This window comes from Pan troglodytes, chromosome 11 (assembly GCF_028858775.2).
Source record: "Pan troglodytes isolate AG18354 chromosome 11, NHGRI_mPanTro3-v2.0_pri, whole genome shotgun sequence".
NCBI classification, from domain to species: Eukaryota; Metazoa; Chordata; class Mammalia; order Primates; family Hominidae; genus Pan; species Pan troglodytes.
This window is the reverse complement of record NC_072409.2, coordinates 100967825-100989454: the sequence shown is the minus strand read 5'-3', so window position 1 is coordinate 100989454 and position 21630 is coordinate 100967825. Positions and strand designations below refer to the sequence as shown.

General features: G+C 38.0%; 2 protein-coding genes across 5 annotated transcripts in view; both read right to left on the bottom strand.

The window, feature by feature from the left end:
- Positions 1 to 21630, bottom strand: part of FREM1 (FRAS1 related extracellular matrix 1) — a 256334-nt gene that overhangs the window by 166196 nt on the left and 68508 nt on the right. Inside the window, exons 1-3 of one of the 4 annotated variants that reach the window (XM_054657964.2) lie at positions 6664 to 10328; positions 5740 to 5927; positions 5515 to 5643 (exon numbers count right to left, since the gene is read on the bottom strand). The exons of 1 other annotated variant lie outside the window; for it this stretch is intronic. The gene's annotated coding sequence lies outside the window, so the exon portion shown is untranslated. Of the gene's footprint in view, positions 1 to 5514; positions 5644 to 5739; positions 5928 to 6663; positions 10329 to 21630 lie in introns of those variants that run through there. 2 more of the 4 variants (XM_054657963.2, XM_009456318.4) reach the window with 2 other exon arrangements.
- On the bottom strand, positions 13028 to 21094 carry LOC464999 (L-lactate dehydrogenase A chain-like). The gene has a single exon (XM_054657965.2). The coding sequence runs from the start codon at positions 19200 to 19202 to the stop codon at positions 18300 to 18302; it is 903 nt and encodes a 300-aa protein (XP_054513940.1). The 5' UTR covers positions 19203 to 21094; the 3' UTR covers positions 13028 to 18299.

Sequence of the window (21630 nt, the reverse complement as noted above, 5' to 3'; positions counted from 1 at the left end):
CATGACATGTGGTCAGCAGGAACCTGATATTCTTAAGATGAAGAAAATATTAAAAGGAAAGAAAATTATGAAGAATGACTGATGAGGAAAGCAAAAGGCAATTGCGTCTGTAATTTGAAATGGATGGTTGATGGCTTGACTGCTGGGGAAGAGTGGGTCATTATATCACAGTACATTAAATGACAATGGATTCATGTTAAAAGGGGCTATTTTATATTGCCTGGAATGTCTTTGCTTCCATCCTTATTGAGATCCTTCCCATTTATTAACCCCTCAAGAAATGCCTCATTCAGGATTCCGTAAGACCTCATCATTTCATCTGGAAAGACTTCCTTCCTCCGATTGCAGGAGAATCATATTTTATTTAAACCCATCACAGGGTTTATCACATCCTACCTGGTAGTGTATATGCCTATGTGTTTTGAAGGCAGAAGGACAACACTGTCCGCTGCATGTAACATGAGTTCAACTTTTGTATAAATAAATGAAATTAGCAATTATTGTGCCTTAAGCAGTCTCATAAAAAACAAGAACACCAACACACATTGATATCTTTGAGCTCTTTCTATTAAAACTTAGACATTTCTGGCCAGGTGCGGTGGCTCAAGCCTGTAATCCCAGCACTTTGGAAGGCCGAGGCGGGCGGATCACGAGGTCAGGAGATCAAGACCATCCTGGCTAACACAGTGAAACCGCGTCTCTACTAAAAATACAAAAAAATTAGCTGGGCGTGGTGGCAGGCGCCTGTAGTCCCAGCTGCTTGGGAGGCTGAGGCAGGAGAATGGCGTGAACCTGGGAGGTGGAGCTTGCAGTGAGCCAAGATCGCGCCTCCAGCCTGGGTGACAGAGCAAGACTCCGTCTCCAAAAAAAAAAAAAAAAAAAACTTAGACATTTCTGTGATTCTGGGTTATAAAGACTAGTGACTAGTTTCCTCCTTAAAAGGAAACAAAAAAGAGAGGTTAGGGACATCATTTTCTCATTAGAAATATTTAGAGTTGTGCCTTATAGCTCGTTTTTGGTTCTCTCTGGTTAAACATTTTTCTAAATCTTTAAACAAAGATAGAGAAGACAAGCTTTATCCAATTCACAGAAAGCACAAATCCAAGAGGGTTAACTGTTATCACTGAGGACACAATCAAGATCCACAGCTTTGATAATCAGAGCCTGGAATGATGCACTGAGCCAGTAAGTTAGCTTCCAATAAGCAAAATTGTGTAACTCTACATTTCCCAAAAACAAGTGCATATGTATGGAAAAGAGCAGATCTGCTTTGACAGCACTTTATTTTTTAAAATAGTCTGTCTTCAGATGTTTGAAGGGGAGTGACTTGATGGTTCCAGGGTGTAGAACCAGGGAGAATGTGTGAAAGTCTCAACTTTCAGAAAGGACTTTCCCTCAGTGCTGTCCAATAATGGCAAGAGCTGAGGTATAGACACAGAACAGGGTTCTTTATTTCAGAGAGGGAGTGTGGATTAGGTACTTTCCGGGATCACTTTTAACCGTGCCCGACTGTCCCCTGCACACCTCTCCAACCTCTTCTTGCATGACTCTCCTCCTTGCCATTGACATGCTGGTCAAACTGGACTTCTTCCCATCCTTAAACTCACCATATTGCCAACCCCAGCTTCCAAGCCTTTGCAGGTTTTGTCCATTCTGTTCCGTCTGCCATGAATGCCCTTCCCCACTGCCATCAACCACCTCATTTACCTGGCTAAATTCTACCCATCCTTCAGGCCTCAATCTCCCAAACCAGTTTTATCTGCTCACATGGAATCCTGAAATACACTTTGCCACATGTTGCATATCTATAAGCATTTTGTCATTATTCGCAGCCATTAAAAAAAAAAAAGTCTGCTGTTTCTCCTGGTCTATAAACACCTTGAAGATAATAACCATGACTGTTCTGTTCACCCAAGTTCTTTTAGTGCTGATCATTGAATCTTTCACAGAGAAGCTCAATAAATATCAGTTGAGTGACTAAATGCAAATACCAGACCTATTTTTTAAAATGGTGAGAGAGAGAGAGAGAGTGCACACTCCTCCACATGTTTGAATGAATATGTCCTTCCTTTGGTGATGGTTCGCAGGCTCACTACAGTGCAAGCCCAGAGTTTCAAATTCTCAAATAAACATTACCCCTGAGGGGCCCCTTGCTACAATGGAGCAAAATCTTGAGAAAAACAAAATGATGCATCTCCTTATGCATTTATCTAAAACACCTATATGAGGAGAATCAGTAAAAAAATGAAGACAGAATGATTTTCACACTGCCCTTGATTTCTCAATACCAAACAATTTCATAGTCTGTGAGCTCACGGATCTGTGTCAGGCTTTTGGTCTATAAGAATCAAGTGAGGGTCAGGGGCAGTGGCTCACGCCTATAACCCTAGCACTTTGGGAGGCCGAGGCTGGCGGATCACCTGAGGTCAGGAGTTCAAGAGAAGCCTGGCCAACATGGCAAAACCCTGTCTCTACTAAAAATACAAAAAAATTAGCCGGTCATGGCAGTGCATGCCTGTAGTCCCAGCTACTCGGGAGGCTGAGGCAGGAGAATGGCTTGAACCAGGGAGGCAGAGGTTGCAGTGAGCCAAGATCACGCCACTGCACTGCAGCATGGGCAATAGAGCAAGACTCTGTCTCAAATTTAAAAAAAGAAAAAAAAAAAGAATAAAGTGAGAACCAGGCTGCTGATCAGAGTTAAAGGCCACGGGAGTGGTGGGTTGAGACCTGTTCTGCCTAGACATTGGGATCTGGAATGTAACTTTATTTCCTGTTTCTCTTTTCTTTTCATCTATAAATTAAGTCGCTTGCCATGTTTGTTTTCTTTTCAGACATTATACTTGTATTAGCCATCTCCCAAAGAAGAAATATTTATTAAACACTTGTACATCATGCTTCATAAACGAACATCTAGTGAGGTAAGTATCAATGACCTCATTTTACCCCTGAGGAAACTGGCTGAGTAACTTGGCCAACATTACAGAGCCAAAGAACATTGTAGCCTAGGATTAGAACCCAGGTGAAATTTTTTCAAAGGCCATTATTTTTTCCTACTGCACCTCTCTGATTTAACATTCTGGCCCTTGCGTCAATACTGCCTTCTGGTTTTAAAACAACCACTAATGCTTATTGGGTAATATAGAACCATCCTACCATGTGATAATAAAGAGGGACATTTATGTAAAACAGAATTAAAGTATTGCTGTTGTGTTGTTACTCTGTTGTCTTTCTAAGGTGTAGGATCACTTTAACAAAAAAGAAAAAGTCTGTACTATGAAAGAGATTTGATAGGAAACGCCTAACAAATTTTAAATATTTGGGTGAATTTTCATCTGCGGTATCTATCCTTTCTGCAATCTTCCTAACTTTACTGTGGTTTGAGTTTGTAATTTACCAAATAAATCATTTTTATGCTAACAAGAAACGTAGGCCTTAGAATGAAGGTAGCATGGCAGTGGGTGTGGGCTAATGAGACAAAGTTGTGGCTCACATATTTTAAGAGAAGAGTGCACAGAGCATCTGTAAGTACTAAGCAGCTGATAATGTTTGATAGAAAGCAGGGAAGAGTTCCAGGAAAGCAGAACACCCAATAAAGGACTTGAGGCTCAGTCACTCCCTGAGCATTTATCTGTCCTTTGTTGCTAGGGAGCCAGATAAGAAAGTTTCAAGGATAAACCTGAGAGTGAAAAGTGACATGCAATCTTAGCAGCCTTTGGATGATGCACAAAAAGAGCATTTTGGGCACCATTTTTTAATACACATTTTCCCCAAATATCATCACCTCCATAAATAGGCAGGTTTAAGGGAGAAACCAAAAACTATTTTTGGCTTCTGTAAAAACTTACCCATGAGAGGCAAAGAACATCTGTTTAAGAATATTCTAACTTAGCAAGATCCCTGTCCTCCAGTCAACAGTTTTCCACTCAAACATATTATCTTCAGACAGCTAGAGGCTATGTTGTCAGAAAAGCACATAAATCACAGCTATAATTTCTTATCTTGATGGCCAAGTTTTAGAGCCCTTTGAAATGGTGCCCCAGTCACTGCAGTGAGAGAAGCTGCATTACAGACAAAATATAGTATAGACAGTATTTCATTAGGGAGTGGGTTTTGCTTTGTTTTTTGTTTCGCTCAGCCCCTCAAAGGTATCTGTTTAAGCCTCTCACCTGGTAGCACAAAAGCTGTTGAATCACTTGAATGAAAGGGTCAGGTTGCAAGCTGTGCATGTGTGGAAGCTGTCAAGCCCTGTTCAGACCACCCAGCTCTCCAAAGGAGTAGCGACATCAGATTCAGACAAGATAAGAGGCTGCCCTCCTATGTAACCTGGCGCAGGGAAACAGCCTTTCCAGGGAGTTACGGGATCCCATTGTAAGGAATGGCTACATGCCCTGAAAAGATTACACTTGTCTAACTCAATATTCCTGTGGTCATGGTGCTTTGTGAGAGAAAAAAATATATCTGAAAATTTTTGAAGAAAAGCAGTTAGCGAAATCTTTAGGCCTATTCTCAAAGTAAATGCTGAAAAGCTCTCATAGCCCATATCTGTGTTTAGAAGACTGAGTCATATCCATCAATGTCAGAATATCAGAGCTAGGAAGATACCAAAACTCATTTAATTCAACTTATTTTACTGATGAGGAAGTGAATCTTTCAGGGGTTAGATGGCTCTTCCAAGGCTGGTTAGCAACAACTAAGATTTGAAACACCATGAGGATAAGGACCCTGCCTGCGCATGCCATCCCCAGTGGGCATTTTGAAATCCTTAAAAACTATCACTGAGCCTGGCATGTAGCAGGTGCACCTAAATGGTTGGAATGAGGGAAGAAAAGAAAGCAAGGGGCTCTGATGGCCATGTCCAGTTTTCTTTTTAATATAAATATTAAATGCCAGAAAATGCAAGGATGGGGATGGAAGCTGAGCTCTGACTTTCATATATTGTGAAATGAGAATTTTAACACCATGGAGGAATCACTTTCTGTTTCTTCTCATCCCTGTGGGATGGTCCAATCCAAAAATCATTTTATAGGAATGAGGCTCCTAAACCATTCCATGAAATCGAGCTCAGTTTACCCAAACTCAGCCTAGCCCAACCCCTACAGCCCAGCAGCCCCAGGAGGCTGGGAAAGAATTAAGAACAGTCCTGGGTTTAAAGTTTCCAAAACAAACATTGCTTAGCCATGCAGGGGCAGATCAGGCCATATAGCCCAACATGTGAAAGCAGGGAACATGGTAGTCAGGTCCCTTTGCCCAACTCCTTTTTTCCCTCGTGGGAATGAAAAGGCAGAGATGAAAAGGGGAGCAAGAAAAAAAAAAGATGACGTTGGTGGAAAACTGATTAAAAAGCCCTGGTTTGCCAGCCAAGCATGCAAAACCATGTTGCACATTAAGTTATGCTCAACAACAGCTCAAACTCAGGTTTCTTATTTAGATATAAGGTTTAATATTAACCAAGTACATGACAAGAATCTCATGTCAAGGACAATGTAGAGCAATGTTTACCCAAGTGTGACCCACCTGCTTCAGAATCACCTGGGAAGATTCCTGGCACCACTCCAGGTCTAAAATCCTTTGGGCCTGGGAACTGAGAAGCTGCCTTCCACCAAGCAAATGGGGGTTCTTACACACAGTCAGTTTTGAGAATGCCTGATGGAGAGAAACAGCAAAGTTTCCTAGAGCTGCACTGAAGGCACCTTTATCAAATGTAAGCAGGGGGCTGAGGCACAGCTCTTCAAGCTTTACCTAGAGTCAGGAACAGCGGGTGTCAGTTTTCCAGAGCAGAAACCTGAAGAGCATTTGAATCACTAGCTCTGTTCTGTGAAGCAGCACCACAGAGGTTAATCTCTCCAGTAAGATTCCCAGGCTGTAAACACCAATTGGCTCCCAGAAATGCTCTTTTTAAGCTTTGTAATGCACACCAAGCAACAAGACTGGGTGCAACAGTTTAAAAAAAAATCAGAAACTAAAATTAAATACCTTAAAAACAATAAACAATTTCCATAAGCCAAAAATTGTTTCCTGGATTTCAAAATAAAATGAAAAGAAACTCTTTACAACAGCACCAAAGTCTCTGGACCAAATCTCAGTACTGAGCAGAGAGAGCCTAAAAGTCAGTCCAAAACTTCAGAACAAGGCCATTTCTTTGCCTCCCCAGCACTATCTCTCTTCCCCACAATGAAACAGAAATCATGTTTTTGAAAATATGTCTCCAAATATAACTAAACTTAAGCAAAGGTATCCAGACATTATCTCATCCAAATTTCTCTATGTTTGTAACATGAGGATATTATCTGTTTTGTTCATTTTTGTGTCTTTTCCCTTTGCCATTTCATTTAGCTGAGAAGAAACATTCTAATTTCAGAGGAAACAATTACACAGTTAAAAAATGGTTATTTCATTGGCAAGTGCCAGCACGGATGGACTGAGAAGAGTTAGAAATTTGTGTCACGTAATAAAAAGAATCTCATTTTTGGCATTTGGTTTGTTAACACTGCAAGTTGCCACCTTCTGAGTTAACAGGAGAGTTAAACTTTTGCAAGCCTACTCTTGCAGATGCTTTGCATTGTTACTTGGCATTAATGATATCACACAAACAATCTCTGGGGCATTCTGCTAACAGAACATTCACAGTCACAATGAAAAGAAACACATAAAACAGATACTTACAGGTAGTGGTTTTCCTTTCCAAGACAAAAAGTTAGAAACCCTTGGAACTGGCGGGCAGGATAAGAGTCACTGACACAGCAATCTGGTTTAAAGGGCTTTGAGAGGAAGGGGGAGGAAAAAGAACCCCGGGAAGGAAGAGAGCTGAAATTCCAGTCTTTCAGGTCAGCTGTGTTTGAGATTTCTTTTTACTAAAAATCCATTAACCCACCTCACAGAAAATACAGAATTGAAGTTCACATACACACTCCACTTTCTTTGCTGGTCTTCTCCAAGTCAGCTGCTGCAGCTTTGCAAACTTCCTGAGCGCCAAGCCTCAGGACTCCCTGTGAGAAGGGCATGATAAAGATGCCTTCAACTGTTTACACGGAGCCCGACCTCCCTGGCGGACAGCCACCGCTCGCCCCGTGCCTTCTGCTGGTTGGGTCCGCAGGGACAAAACTGAGCTTTTGTTAATGAGGTCGGTTGCCTCTTCCCAGTCTCTTCCCAGCTTCCTTTCTCACTACTAGTTTTGTACTAACTGCTCTGCCACTCGCCGAGCCAGAGCAGCCTCTCCCGCCTGCAGCACACAGGCACACACACACTCAGACACAGGCACACACACATTCACAAATGGGCACGCACACAGTCACATACAGACACACCCACTCACAGAGGTACACACACAGGCACACATACAAACACGATATACACACAATCACCACACACAGACACATACACAGGCAAATGCATTCACATGCATGCACACAGTGACCCACCCCACACATGTGCATGCATTCTCACGCATGCTCCACACACACACGGGGGCACACACATACGCACAGGACGCACATGCCCACAACCACACATGTACATACTCACGCAGACTCTTCCAACACACTTTTTTTCTGTCCTTCTTTTCTTCCAACACATTCCCATCTTCAAAGGTTTTTATTTAAATTTAGATGAGAAGCCCAGCATTCAGAAGGGACAGGGCCCGTTTTAACTTTTGTCATGGCATTTAAGGGAAAAGATAGGATGGAACTAGATCCTAAGGTGCTGTTTTTAAGTACCACCTTAGTTCTTCCATTTGTAAGGCTTTTTGTGTGTCTGGCTCTTTTCGAAAACCCATAAAAATCCCATTAATCTGATCCATTTGCATATAGTGCATGATCCCAATAATGCAGATATATCACAGGCCAAGAACTGTCCTCTCAACAGAGATTCACATAGTTAACTTGTCAGTATTCAGTGGTCTGTGAAAGTCTTAATCCTTAACAACTGTTTAATAAAATGCTTCCCTGTATTTTATTCCCACCAGGAAAAAAAAAGATAATGGCCTACCATCTGGCCTTTTAAATTAACCATAAAGAGAAAATTTGAAGTATTAACTCACTTTGGGGGAACTGTTTATATTAAGACATGTCTGGCTATCCTAAACCTTTGCCAAAAATATAGAACACTGTGAATCCAATTCAAACTAGATGTGGTTTCCCGTAACAAGGTCACAACACCATATGCCTTTCTTTGGAAGCCATAAGGAAAAGAGAGAGGAAAATTAAAAAGGAGAACAAAATTATATGAGGAAGGAAGAAAGAAAAGAGAAAAATGTAAAGAAGAAAAGAATGCATAAGAAGGGAGAAAAAATTATGTATTTTAAAAACATGCTTTGTGGTTACTTTAGCAATGAATGGTGCATATACACTTACTCAAAGTCATCAGAGATTTCAAATCTTCAAGAATTTCTTGATTCATTTTATTTGCTCTGAGAATAAGTAGGTGAAAGTTAAGAATCACTAAGCTCTTTATAAGTGAACAGATATTATTTACTAAACACAGTTATTATTACATAAATATAGTGACAATGTGTGAGTCATATATTAATCCTGAAAAGGCAAGAAATAAAGTCTTAATAATGACAGTTAAGAAACACAGCATAATAGACAATTTTATTCCCAAACTGATTTTCAAAATTGCCCAGGTTGTGAATATCTTACCTGCAAAGAAATGAAGATGGTTTTAGAAGCTGTTAGTTGAGACTCGGATTCCATTTGACAAAGGAATTGTATACTATGTACAAACGGTTGCATCAACATGCTTATTCTAACATCTGAGCTAAATAAGATTTATAGATTAGTCTAGAAACAGAGATAAATGTCTTTATATCACTACTATGGGAAAAATAACTTAAGCATGCTAAGCAAAAAATAACAAACTTAGATTGTAAAGTATTTCAAAAAGTCCGCAGGAGATATAATCTTTCCAAAGTTAATTATATACATGAAGCTTGGCCTAACTGTGATGAACATATTCTGAAATAGGCAGTTAAGAGTTAGATCAGTCAAAATGTCCTGAAATCCTTAGTACCTGTTTATACAAATGTCATTCCTTCTATCTGCCACAAATGAATAAGGGCCTGGAAATAATACAATTATCAACTTCAATCAATAAAATACTGTTTGAACAGATTGAAATGCCAAGCTAGGGAATTTAAAAAGAACTAGTCAAAGAAACAACAAAGAATTCTTCCCCTAAAAGCATGTGCTGCTGAACTTAGTGCTGGCACAAAATTCATTTTTAAAGAAATCATTTTACTTCTAGCCCTAGTTGGAGTGATAATGAAAAATATCAAATGTGTGTTGGAGATTGGCATATCATTTTGGATTGTAAATATGAATGATTTTTGTTGAATTGCTGTAGAATGTAGCATTCTCTGAAAAGCATAGCCAATGCCTTCACCAACAATTCATATAAAAAATTAGGAATGTGCCTATTAAATTTTGATGATGGCAGCAAGACAGAAGTGTTATCTATTGCAACGTAAAGATAGTTTTCCACTGAGTCTCTAAAACTAGATGGCCATGGGAAGCAATACTATGGCGAGAGAAGAGGATGAGTCCAGGAATAGAAAGGTTATACATACCACACTTGAAATAATAAACATGAAAACAAATAAATAAAGAAAAGCAATAAACACCTCTGTGTACCAGAAAAGAGCAATAACACAGCCCAATGAGAGGGTTTATAGGAAGAGCCTTGCTGACCTCAGACTTGGGAGCTGACAACATGATTAGGGGTTATCAGGAAATAAAACCACCCCAGAGCAGGGCACAAGAGGAGCGTGCTCTGCTTGCCATAAGAGCGCTACAGGCCAATTTGACTGTTAACATGAATGCAAAATCCTAAATAACTAATTTACAAATCAAATTCAGCTCTGCTTTTTAAAAGACAATATGACCAATAGCGATGAATTTTTCTTTCAGGATTGCAAGGATGTTTCAAAATCAGAATATCTAGCAGTTTAATATATTAAAGAAGGAAAAAAGACATGACTATCTTAATAACTGCAGAAAAGAGACATTCAGTAAAATTTAATACTCATTCATTAAAAAACCAAAAACTGAAAACTATTAGCCAACTAGGTCTGGAAGGGAAGTTTCTAAATCCAATTAAAGACATCTTACTCCAATCTCCACAATTCAACATTGGATAGGAGATCCTAACCAACACAGTAAGTCAAGATAAAAAAAATGAGGCATAAAAATTTAAAAGGAAAAATAAACCTTTCATTATTTGCAAAAGATAAGAGTCTCTGTACAAATATGCAAAAGAATTTACTGTTTGAACTATTCAAAGAGTTCAGCAAGTTTGTTGGACATAAGGTCAACATACAAAAATAAATGGCATTCATATATACAAGTAACAACTAATTACTGAAAATACTTTTTAAAAGACAGCTTTTACAATAGCAGCAAAACTTTAATGAGCCTGGTAATTCATCTAAATTAATTAAATTTGGGTAAAATTTCATGAAGAAAATAAAAAATTAATAAAGGGCATAAAAAATCTAGATAAATGGGAAGATAATATCAAACTGATTGAGAAGACTTAATAATGTAAAAATGTCAATTCCCCCAAAATTAAAATTTCAATGCAGTGTCAATTAGAATGCCAACAAGGCATTTTATATAAATATGTGTACACATATACATATTATGTACATATATGTTATATATGTATATTATATATACTATGAAATATATAAATTATATGTATTTATATATTTGTATATATTTTGTGTGTATGTGTGTATATATATATATATATGTATATATAAAATGACAAGCTGATACTAAAATTTATCTAAAAGAATAAAAACCAGGAATGGCCAAGACAAATTGAAGAAGATACATTTAATGATGAATTTCCCTGCTAAATATTGATATTTTATATTATAAAGTTTTCACAATTAAGAAATTGTGGAATTTTCACAGTGATAGAAGGCAAAGAAAGAGTCTAGAAAAGCTTGGAAGAAGGTCACTCACATATAGCAACCTGGTGTATGACCAAGGTCAGAATAGAAGTCAGTGAAGAAATAATAGACAATCAATAATATGTTGACAGAACAATTGGTTATCCATATGGAAAACATAGCATTAGATCTCTACTTCATATCATATATCAAAAAACATTAGATCTTTACCTCATACTATACATCAAAACAAATTGCAGTTGATCTGAGTATCTTAATTTGATAACAAAGCCTTTAACTTTTAGAACCAAAAAAATCAAGGAATATCTTCTTAATATCAAGGGAAAATTTCTTAAGTATGATACAATAAGTAAAGGCTATAAAAGAAAAGCTTGATATATTTTATATAATAATTAAAATTTCCCATGGAGCAGAAACTTAAAGTTTAAAAAAAAAAAAAAAAAAAAAAAAAAAAGACAGAAATTGGGAGAAGGTACTCACAATGAAAATAAATTACAAAATCTTTATGTTCAAAATTTAAAGAAGCTTCTGAAGCCTATACAAATCATTAAGAAAAAAATCTTAATATTCTCCTTTTATTAAAGGAGAAGACACACAAATGGCTAATAAATACATGAAAGCATCCAATTACACAAACAATCATGCCAGTACAAATGGAGACTAAAAATGAGATTCTCTTAGATAAATAAAACGTTTAAAATCTTACAATAAATTAAATCTGGTAAATTAAATAAATTAAATCTGGTAAAAGATAAGTGGGGGAAAAACTCTTAGTTGCTACTGGAAGTTTTAAATAGTTACAAACACTTAGAAAGTAGTTTGACCATTTCTAGTAAAAGTAAATATTCCAAAAACCTTAAATTAGGCATTTTAACTTCTAGAGTTACACTTAGATTCTCATATGTGTACAAAAAGTCTTATACCTGACATTCTTTGCCATTGTAATTGAAAAATATTGAAACAACCATCATCTAAACCAAAAAGATGTTGAGTAAAGAAAGCAAATTGCAGCCAGGTGCAGTGGCTCACACCTGTAATCCTAGCACTTTGGGAGGCCCAGGCGGGTGGATCACTTGAGGTCAGGAGTTTGAAACCAGACTGGCTAACATGGTGAAACCCCATCTCTACTAAAAATACCAAAAAAATTAGCTGGGCATGGTGGTAGGTGCCTGTAATCCCAGCTACTTGGGAAGCTGAAGCAGGAGAATCACTTGAACCTAGATGTGGTGGTTGCAGTGAGCCAAGATCACACCACTGCACTCCAGCCTGGGTGACAGAGCAAGACTCCGTCTCAAAAAAAAAAAAGAAAAAAGGAAATTGCAAAAGTACAGGAACATGCTTTAATAGGGATTACACTGAATCTGTAGATCACTTTGGGTAGTATGGACATTTTAACTATATTAAGTCTTCCAATCCATGAACATGGGTTGTCTTTCCAATTATTTGTTCCTTCTTTAATATTTTTATCAATGATTTGTAGTTTTTAGTGTACAGCATATGAGACTTTCATCTTGATTATATTTATCACTAAGTAAAGAGGACTTTTTTAAAAAAGTGTTTTTATAAAAAACTTTACATGGATTTCAAAAATTCTTTGCACCAAAATAAATTTGTACTAACTTGTTATAACATGTCGGAACGTCTAGCTTGAGGCACTAACAACTATAAGACACCAGTTTGAAAAGAACTGCTATCAGAGCAACATGAATTCTGCTAAAATTGAAATAAGAGCAAAGATCAAATTTACGGTGGGAGAATAGTGAAATCATTGGTGCTTTACGAAAAGTCTGTGGGGAAAATGCCCCTACAGAAATCAGCAGTTTGCAAATGGATAACTCATTTTAAGAAGAGATGAGACAATGTTGAAGATGAAGCTCACAAGGGCAGACCATCCACATCAAAATGCGAAAAAAAAAAATCATTTAGTTCACACCTTAATTGAAGAGAATCAATGATTAATTGGTGTTGACAAACAACAGTCAACACCATAGACACCTCAGTTGGTTCAGCTTACACAATTCTGACCAAAAAATTAAAGTTGAGCAAACTTACCATTTGAGTGGTGCCAAAACCATTGTGCTGTGATCAGCTGTAGACAAGAACAGAGTTTTCTTTTTTTTTTTTTTTTTTTTTTTTTTTTTGAGACGGAGTCTCGCTCTGTCGCCCAGGCTGGAGTGCAGTGGCGCGATCTCGGCTCACTGCAAGCTCCGCCTCCCGGGTTCACGCCATTCTCCTGCCTCAGCCTCCCGAGTAGCTGGGACTACAGGCGCCCGCTACCACGCCCGGCTAATTTTTTGTATTTTTAGTAGAGACGGGGTTTCACCGTGTTAGCCAGGATGGTCTCGATCTCCTGACCTCGTGATCCACCCGCCTCGGCCTCCCAAAGTGCTGGGATTACAGGCGTGAGCCACCGCGCCCGGCCAAGAACAGAGTTTTCAATGGAAATTTTAAACAAGGAGGATCAAGATCCTGAAGGATTTCTTCAAATAATTACAACAGAAGATAAAACACTGCTTTACCAGTATGCCCCTAAAGACAAGGAACAATCAAAGCAATGACTACCAAAAGGTGCAAGTTGTCCAGCCAAAGCAAAAGCAGACCAGTCAAGAGCAAAGATCATGGCAAACTTGTTTCGGATGTTCAAGGAATTTTGCTTGTTAACTTTCTGGAGGACCAAAGAACGATAAGATTTGCTTACTATGAGAGTGTTTTAAGAAAGTTAGCCAAAGCTTTAGCAGAAAAACACGCAGGAAAGCTTTGCCAGAGTCCACCTCCACCAGGACAATGCTGCTGCTCATTCCTTTAATTGAACAAAGGCCATTTTGCAAGACTTTTGATGGGAAATCATTATACATCCATCGTACAGTCTCCAAATTTGGCTCCTTCTGACTTCTTTTTTTCCCCTAACCTTAAAAAGTCTTTAAAGAGAACCCATTTTTCTTCAGCTAATAATGTTAAAAAGACTGCATTGACATGGCTAAACTGCCAGTATTTCCAGGTCTTTAGGGACAGACTAATTAGCTGATATTATCATTTACAAAAGTATCTTGGACTTCATGGAGTTTATGTTGAGAAATAAAGTATATATTTTTTATTTTTATTTTTTAATTTAATTTTTCCACAATTTTTAAAAGTCCCCTCATATGGCATTTATTGTGTTTAGGTAAATTCCTTTTACACCTAGAAAAAAATCATAAAATTCATATGAAACCACAAAAGATTCGAAATGGCCAAAACAATCTTAAAAAAAAAGAAGAAAACTGGAGACACAACACCTCCTGATTTCAAAATATAATACAAAGCTATATTAATCAAAACAGTGTGATACTGACATAAAAACAGAGATAGAGACCAATGGAACAGAATAAAGAGCCCAGAAATAAACCCAGGCATGTACAGTCAACTGATCTTTGACAAGGGTTACAGAAATACGCAATGGGGAAGAGACAGTTCTTCAACTGATGGTGTTTGGCAAAACTGAATATTCACATGCAGAAGAATGAAACTGGGCCCTTAGCTTACACAATATACAAAAATCACCTCAAAATAGATTAAAAACTTAAGTGTTACACATGAAACTATGAAACTTGTAGAAGAAAACGTAGGGGAAAAGCTTTATGACATTAGGCTTAGCAATGATTTGCTGGATATAATACCAAAAATATAAGTAACATTAGAACAAGAATCACTGAGGAGGAAAATTCCAAAAAAAAAAAAAAAAACGCCAGAAGTAACAAAAGCAAAATTAGACAAGTAAAACTACATCAGACTAAAAATCTTCTGCACAGTAAACAAAACACTCAACAGATTAAAAGGTAACCCATAGAACAGGGAAAAATATTTGCAAATCATATTTCTGATAAGGGATTAATATCCCAAACATACAAGGAACTCCTGCAACTCAATTAAAAAAATGGGCAAAATTTCAATAGACATTTTTAAATGGGCAAAAAAATTCAACAGACATTTCTTTAAGATATAAAAATAGCCAAAAGGTATATAAAAAATGCTTGATCTAACTAATCTTCAGGGAAATGCAAATCAAAACCGTAATGAGATATTATTTCACACTATTAAGATGGATATTACTTTATTAGTCAGGGTTCTCTAGAGGGACAGAATAGGATAGATGGATATAAAAAGGGGAGGGGTTATTAAGGAGTATTACTCACGTGATCACAAGGTCCCACAATAGGTCCTCTGCAAGCTGAGCAACAAGGAAGCCAGTCAGAGTTCCAAAGCTGAAGAACCTGGAGTCTGATGTACCAGGGCAGAAAGCATCCAGCATGGGACAAAGATACAGGCTGGGAGGCTAAGCCAGTCTCATCTCTCCACATTCTTCTACCTGCTTTTATTCTGGTCATTCTGGCAGCTAATTAGACAGTGCCCACCCAGATTAAGGATGGGTCTGCCTTTCCTAGCCCACGGAGTCAAATGTTAATCTCCTTTGGCAACACCCTCACAGACACACTCAGGATCAATACTTTGCATGCTTCAATCCAATCAAGTTGACGCTAAGTATTAACCATCACAATTATAAAAAATAAAAGCAAAAGATAAATGTTGATGAAGATGTGGAGAAACTGGAACCCTTGTACCCTCTTGCTGAGAAGGCAAAACGATGCAGCCACTATAAAAAAAAGTGTGGTGGTTCCTCTAAAACTGAAAAATAGAACCATCATGTGATTCAGCCATCCCGCTTTTGAATGTACATCCAAAAGAATGGAAATCAGGATCTTGAAGAGATATCTGCACTCCAGTGTTCACTGCAGCACTATTCAGAGTAGCCAAGATACGGAAACAACCTAAGTGTCTATCAACAGATAAATGGGTAAAGAAAATGTGGTGTATATACACAATGGGATATTATTCGGCCTTTGAAAAGAAGAAAATCTTGCCATATGAGACAAGATGGATGAATCTGGAGGAAATTATGCTAAGTGAAATAAGCTAGCCATAGAAGGACAAATACTGCATGATTCCACTTATATGTGGTATATAAAATAGTTAAACTCATAGAAACTGAGAGTAGAAGGGTAGCTGCCAGGGACTTGGAGGCAGGAGAAACAAGGCGCTGTTCAATGGGTACAATGCTTCAGTTATGCAAGATTAATAAGTTCTAGAGATTTGCTGTACAACATTGTGCCTATAGGTAACAAGGGCACACTGTATTTAGAAATTTGTTAAGATAGATCTCATGTTAAGTATTCTTACAACAAAACAAAATGAAACAAAGCAAAAAACAACGAGGCACAAGGAAATTTTTGGAGGTGGTCGATTTATCTATTACCTTGATTATCTATTATGTGCATATGTTCAAACTCATCAAATTGTATATGTTAAATGTGTGCAATTTTTATATATCAATTATACCTCAATAAAACTATTTTTAAAAAGATGGACAGAATAATATGTAATTTTTAAAAACAAAAAACCAACACAATTGTTTATTTGTACATCTGTGGTAAAAATAAAAGCATAGATGAAAAAGATACATACCAATTTCAATTCACCAATTACCTCAAGGGCTTCCAGGCTGCTAGCAGGCTATTGTTTTATTTCAGACAAGAGGCAGGCTTTAAAGGAATCGTCTGCATGAAGGCTTTGAAGAAGATGCTCCTGACTGGAGAGACACTGAAGGGACAGGCTTCCAAATACACACATGCACACATCGTGCAAGCATGTAGCTATTAACAACAAAGGAATCCTTCTCCCAGCACTTTGTTTTATTTCTGGAGCTAATGGTCCAGCTGGATCTGAAAGGATGAGGGATTCAGGTCCCCTAACTTTACAAGGGCTTATACTCAAATCACGTGCTTCAGTGAATCTATTTGCGCAAACATTTCCCATCCTCCATATTCAAGGCTATTGTGTGTAGATATGGAAACTTCAGGGTAAAAATTCTACTAATTATATTATCATTTCCACATTTGTCCACTAAATTCAGACAGGAAATCAGAATAAACTCACAGCTTCCATTCCACTCTGCCTTCACAACTGAAAATCAAACAGGCAATGCATTTTTTTAATAATTAACTTGAACACAGCTTCAAATGCTAGCATTAGCTAGACATAAGAATTTTGCACATGCATTAAAAACATGAAAAAATCATCAGGAATCCTTTTTATCTCCACCTTTTACAGAAAAGGGGAAGATGCACCAAAGGCAACATAAAGAATTTAATTTTCAGATGTTTTCCATTTTAACAATCTGTGTGGGACTTGAGAGTGATTTAGTAATTTCAAAGCTTAGCACCAGGAGCAATTTTATTTTTCCAAGCATAACTCAAGGAGTTGGGAGTCTTTGCTTACTGACCTTAATTTTTTAAAATGTGACTCTAGAAAAATGTCCTAACTCCAGCTTTCTCAAAAGACATTTTGCATGATGAAAAATAAAAATAAAATCAGTTTTCGCACAAAAACATCATGGCAACTTAGCCTAAGTTAGAACACAATGAAATTAACAAAATAAAACCACAGGCAAAGATGCTTTCCACATATTAGGAGTAAATTTCACAATTCTACTAACGAAATCACAGACTGTTTGGAAAGCTGAAGCTGAAGCCACACACTGGTTGTGCCTCACAGAAATATGCTGATCCCTTCAACGAGGGTTACTGAACCTAAGTGTAGGCCAAGTGCTGAGTAGGACCTAGTGCCTGCTCTCAAAAACTTTACAGTCTAGTTGGAGAAGTAAGATAAGAATACATAGAAATGTTATACATTGAGATATGATTGAGGACAGCAAATTATTATTGAACATATACACTCTTATGTACGTTTTTATTTACATGCATTAACTCATTTATTTTTTTTTCACTGTTCAAGGTTTTTGGGGGTTTTAGTTGGTATAACACTTGGATAGTTAGCTGCATTGTTTACATGTAGATCTTTTTACATTATATGGTAATGTACACTGCTGATACATATAGTTCACAAAATAAGATCCTTTGGAACAATTATGCACAAGACATACGATATTGGATTTACACACTGGATCCCAGGATGTGACTGATTGGGAAAAAATGTTGGACTAGGCATGTTCAGTGAAGGAGCCAGGAAGTTATATAACACATGGTAAACATCCACCTGGCTCAAGGGGCAAATGCAGCATGTACAGCATTGGCAGTGGTGCGTCAGAGGTGGCAGAACTACTTCACACTAACCAGTTTAGGACTACACAAGATTAATACCATCCAGCATCAGGATATAGCTGTGGATTTTACAAATCATTCCTATTTCTAACTTGAGGAGTTGATGTTTTTCCCAGTCCATCTTAAAATATGACTGCTTTAATCACAGATCAGATAAAAAGGACAGCATGTACAACCTCCAACTAGAATCCTGTTGTAGCCTAGACAGTAAAATGATATGACATCAGAAGACTTTAAAATTGCAGCTCTTTTTGGATCCCCCAAAGTGTATCTGCACTCTTCTTCAAACAGGCCTCTTCCTCAGGAGTTAGAGTCACCTTCACAAGGTCTGAGATTCCATTCTGTCCCAAAATGCAAGGAACCCGAAGGAAGACATCATCTTTTATTCCATAGAGACCCTTAATCATGGTGAAAACTGGGTGCACCTGCCTAAGATTCTTCATCGTACTCTCTGCCAAATCTGCTACAGAGAGTCCAATGGCCCAGGATGTGTAGCCTTTGAGTTTGATCACCTCATAAGCACTCTCAACCACCAGTTTGTGAGCCTCTTTCCACTGTTCCTTATGTTTATCAGTCTCTAAATCTGGGTGCGGAGTCTTCAGGGAGACACCAGCAACATTCATTCCACTCCATACAGGTGCCCTGGAAACTCCATGTTCCCCAAGGACCCACCCATGACAGCTTAATGGGTGAACTACCAGCCTTTCCCCCATCAGGTAACGGAATTGGGCTGAATCCAGATTGCAACCACTTCCAATAACACGGTTTTTGGGAAAACCACTTATCTTCCAAGCCACGTAGGTCAAGACATCCACTGGATTTGAAACAATAAGCAACTTGCAGTTCGGGCTGTATTTTACAACATTAAGAATGATGAATTTAAAGATGTTCACGTTATGCTGGACCAAATCTAGACGGCTTTCTCCCTCTTGCTGACATGTCCCAGCCATGATAATTACCAGTTTGGAGTTTGCAGTTACATTATAGTCTTTGCCAGAGACAATCTTTGGTGTTCTAAGGAAAAGGCTGCCATGTTGGAGATCCATCATCTCTCCCTTCAATTTGTCTTCGATGACATCAACAAGATCAAGTTCATCTGCCAAGTCCTTCATTAAGATATTGATGGCACAGGCCATGCCAACAGCACCAACCCCAACAACTGTAATCTTATTCTGGGCGGTCTGTTCTTCCTTTAGAAGATTATGAAGCAGCTGATCCTTGAGAGTTGCCACATTGGACTTGGAACCAAAAGGAATCAGGAATGCACATCAGGCGGTCGTCGGGGCGTGTGGCAATGAGATCCGGAATCAGCGGCAGTGGCTGCAGCACTCCCATTATTAACTCATTTAACCCTGACAACAACCCTACTACCTTGAGTGGATCTAGGGACTTAAATAATAGCATCAGTTCTTTCTCTCTCTATCAGCAAGCTCTGTCTCCACATTACTTTGCATATTAACCTTATTTGCTCCTAGTGCAATACAGGCTTTTTCATGGGAAAGAAGAATAGCAGCAATGTAGGCCTGCATATCTATGACTTGTGAACCAAAAAGAAGAGAGTCATCATTCATAATAGTTTTAGCAAAAAAAAAAAAAAAAAAAAAAAAAAGAACAACTGGGGAAGGAGTGGGGGCTTTGGATGTGGACACATCAGAATCACATGGGGTGGGAAAAGATTTTAGAAATGGTAGCAGGGAAGAGGGATAGGAAAGCTGGTCAGGCACCATAACATATGTCTAGTTCAATCTTTGAGGCAAGAGGGAGCTACTAAAGGGTTTTGAGTAGGGGAGAGACATAGCACTAATCACTCAGACAGTGAGTGAACCTTACCCCCAGCCCAAAATCTACAGCTCACCAGAGCTTTGCTATTCTCATCTAATGCATGATCTTCATTAATCTTCAAAACGAACATTTGAAGAAAGTACTCTTTCCCCCACTTTAAAGGTGAAGAAATTAAATGGTATCTTGAGAGACTTGTAAATGTCAAGTGTCTAATGTATGATAACCATTACGAGTAGTTCTCTAAAGATTTGTGAATGAATAGGTTGAATACTAATATCCATTACATTTCTGGCCTTATGTTAAGTACTGATTAGGGTGGAGAAAGTGATATACATTATGTGGCCCTCACTCCCAAAGAACCTGCAGTGCTGTTGAGGAGATAAGATTTATACACTAACACCTGCCACACAAAATAGAGAATAATACCAGGTAATAAATACAAATTATACCAAGAGATTTGTTGGCCAAGTAGGGTCTCTCTGAGGAGGTGACACTTTATCAAAACCCTGGATAAAGTGAAGATTCTGGGGATGAGGAAAGCCCAGGCAGTTAGCTGCTAAAAGGAGACTTAGAGATTTTCCAATTTAAATTATGGGTTTTGAATATTTTTTAAGCATTGAAATCATTTTGTAAATAAACATTTTGATAGTATCCTAACACATAAAACAGAAATAAGTAGTTCTCTTTGTTTGGAAAGTAGCGGTAGAGGACCAAGTGTCCCCAGCTCTTGGATTTTTGCATGCTGCAATTCAGGACACCTCCTAGAATCTCTAAGATCCCAAGTAACACTGTCTGGGGGAAAAAGTGTTTAAATATGAAATCCTTATTTGACAGATGGGTAAACCAAGACCAAGAGACTAAGTCACTTGCCTTAGAAATCACAGCTACTTAGTAGTGGTTCTGAGTATAGAACTCGTATCTCCTCCCTCAGAAAATAAGACTCCTTCTACCACACTCCATTCCCTCATTCCATAAGTATCGATTAACCTCCAACAATGCCTCAGGCACCAGCTTCATCACTGAAGAAAATGCAATGAGAAAAAAAAACAACATACCACTGGCCTTGTGCTGTGTTCATTTCCTATATTAAAAAATAATCACAAAACTAAATACTTAATTATGAATTGTGGTAAGTCCAACAAATAAATGTACCCTAAAGCATCGTAATATGCCCTTCATAAGACTAGGAACAGAAAATAGATTTATCACATGGGCTATAGGAAGGTTTTGTCTTAAGAATTTACATTCTTAGTAATATGCCTCCCCCACGTGACATATGTTGACTCTTTGTATTTTAATAAAGACTTTTCATGATTGAATTCATGCTCACACATCTGCTTTGTCCATCAGACTGAAAAGACTTTAACTTAAATCTAGCCACCAAGTCAGGTGCATTGATTTGAATAAATGCTGTGTACTGAAACACCTTTCTTTTCCTGCAGTATTTACCCAGCATCTAACTATTGACATTTTTCTCTACTTAACATATATGGAGATGACCCTTCTCTCCTCCTTTCCTTAGGGAGTACACACTTTGCAATTGGAAGGAAAATTACATTCTTCAGTCAGATTGAAAATCAATGACATCGCTGGTCACAATCCCCAGGGAGTTTCTCAAGGAGAAAAGACAGTCTTAAGAATTCCACAAGAAGAAATTGAAACATCGTGCATTATTAGTGGGATTATAAAATGGTGATACTTCTGTGGAAAATAGTACGGAAATTCTTCAAAAAATTAAAAATAAAACTATCATATAATCCAGCCATCCCACTTCTGGGCATA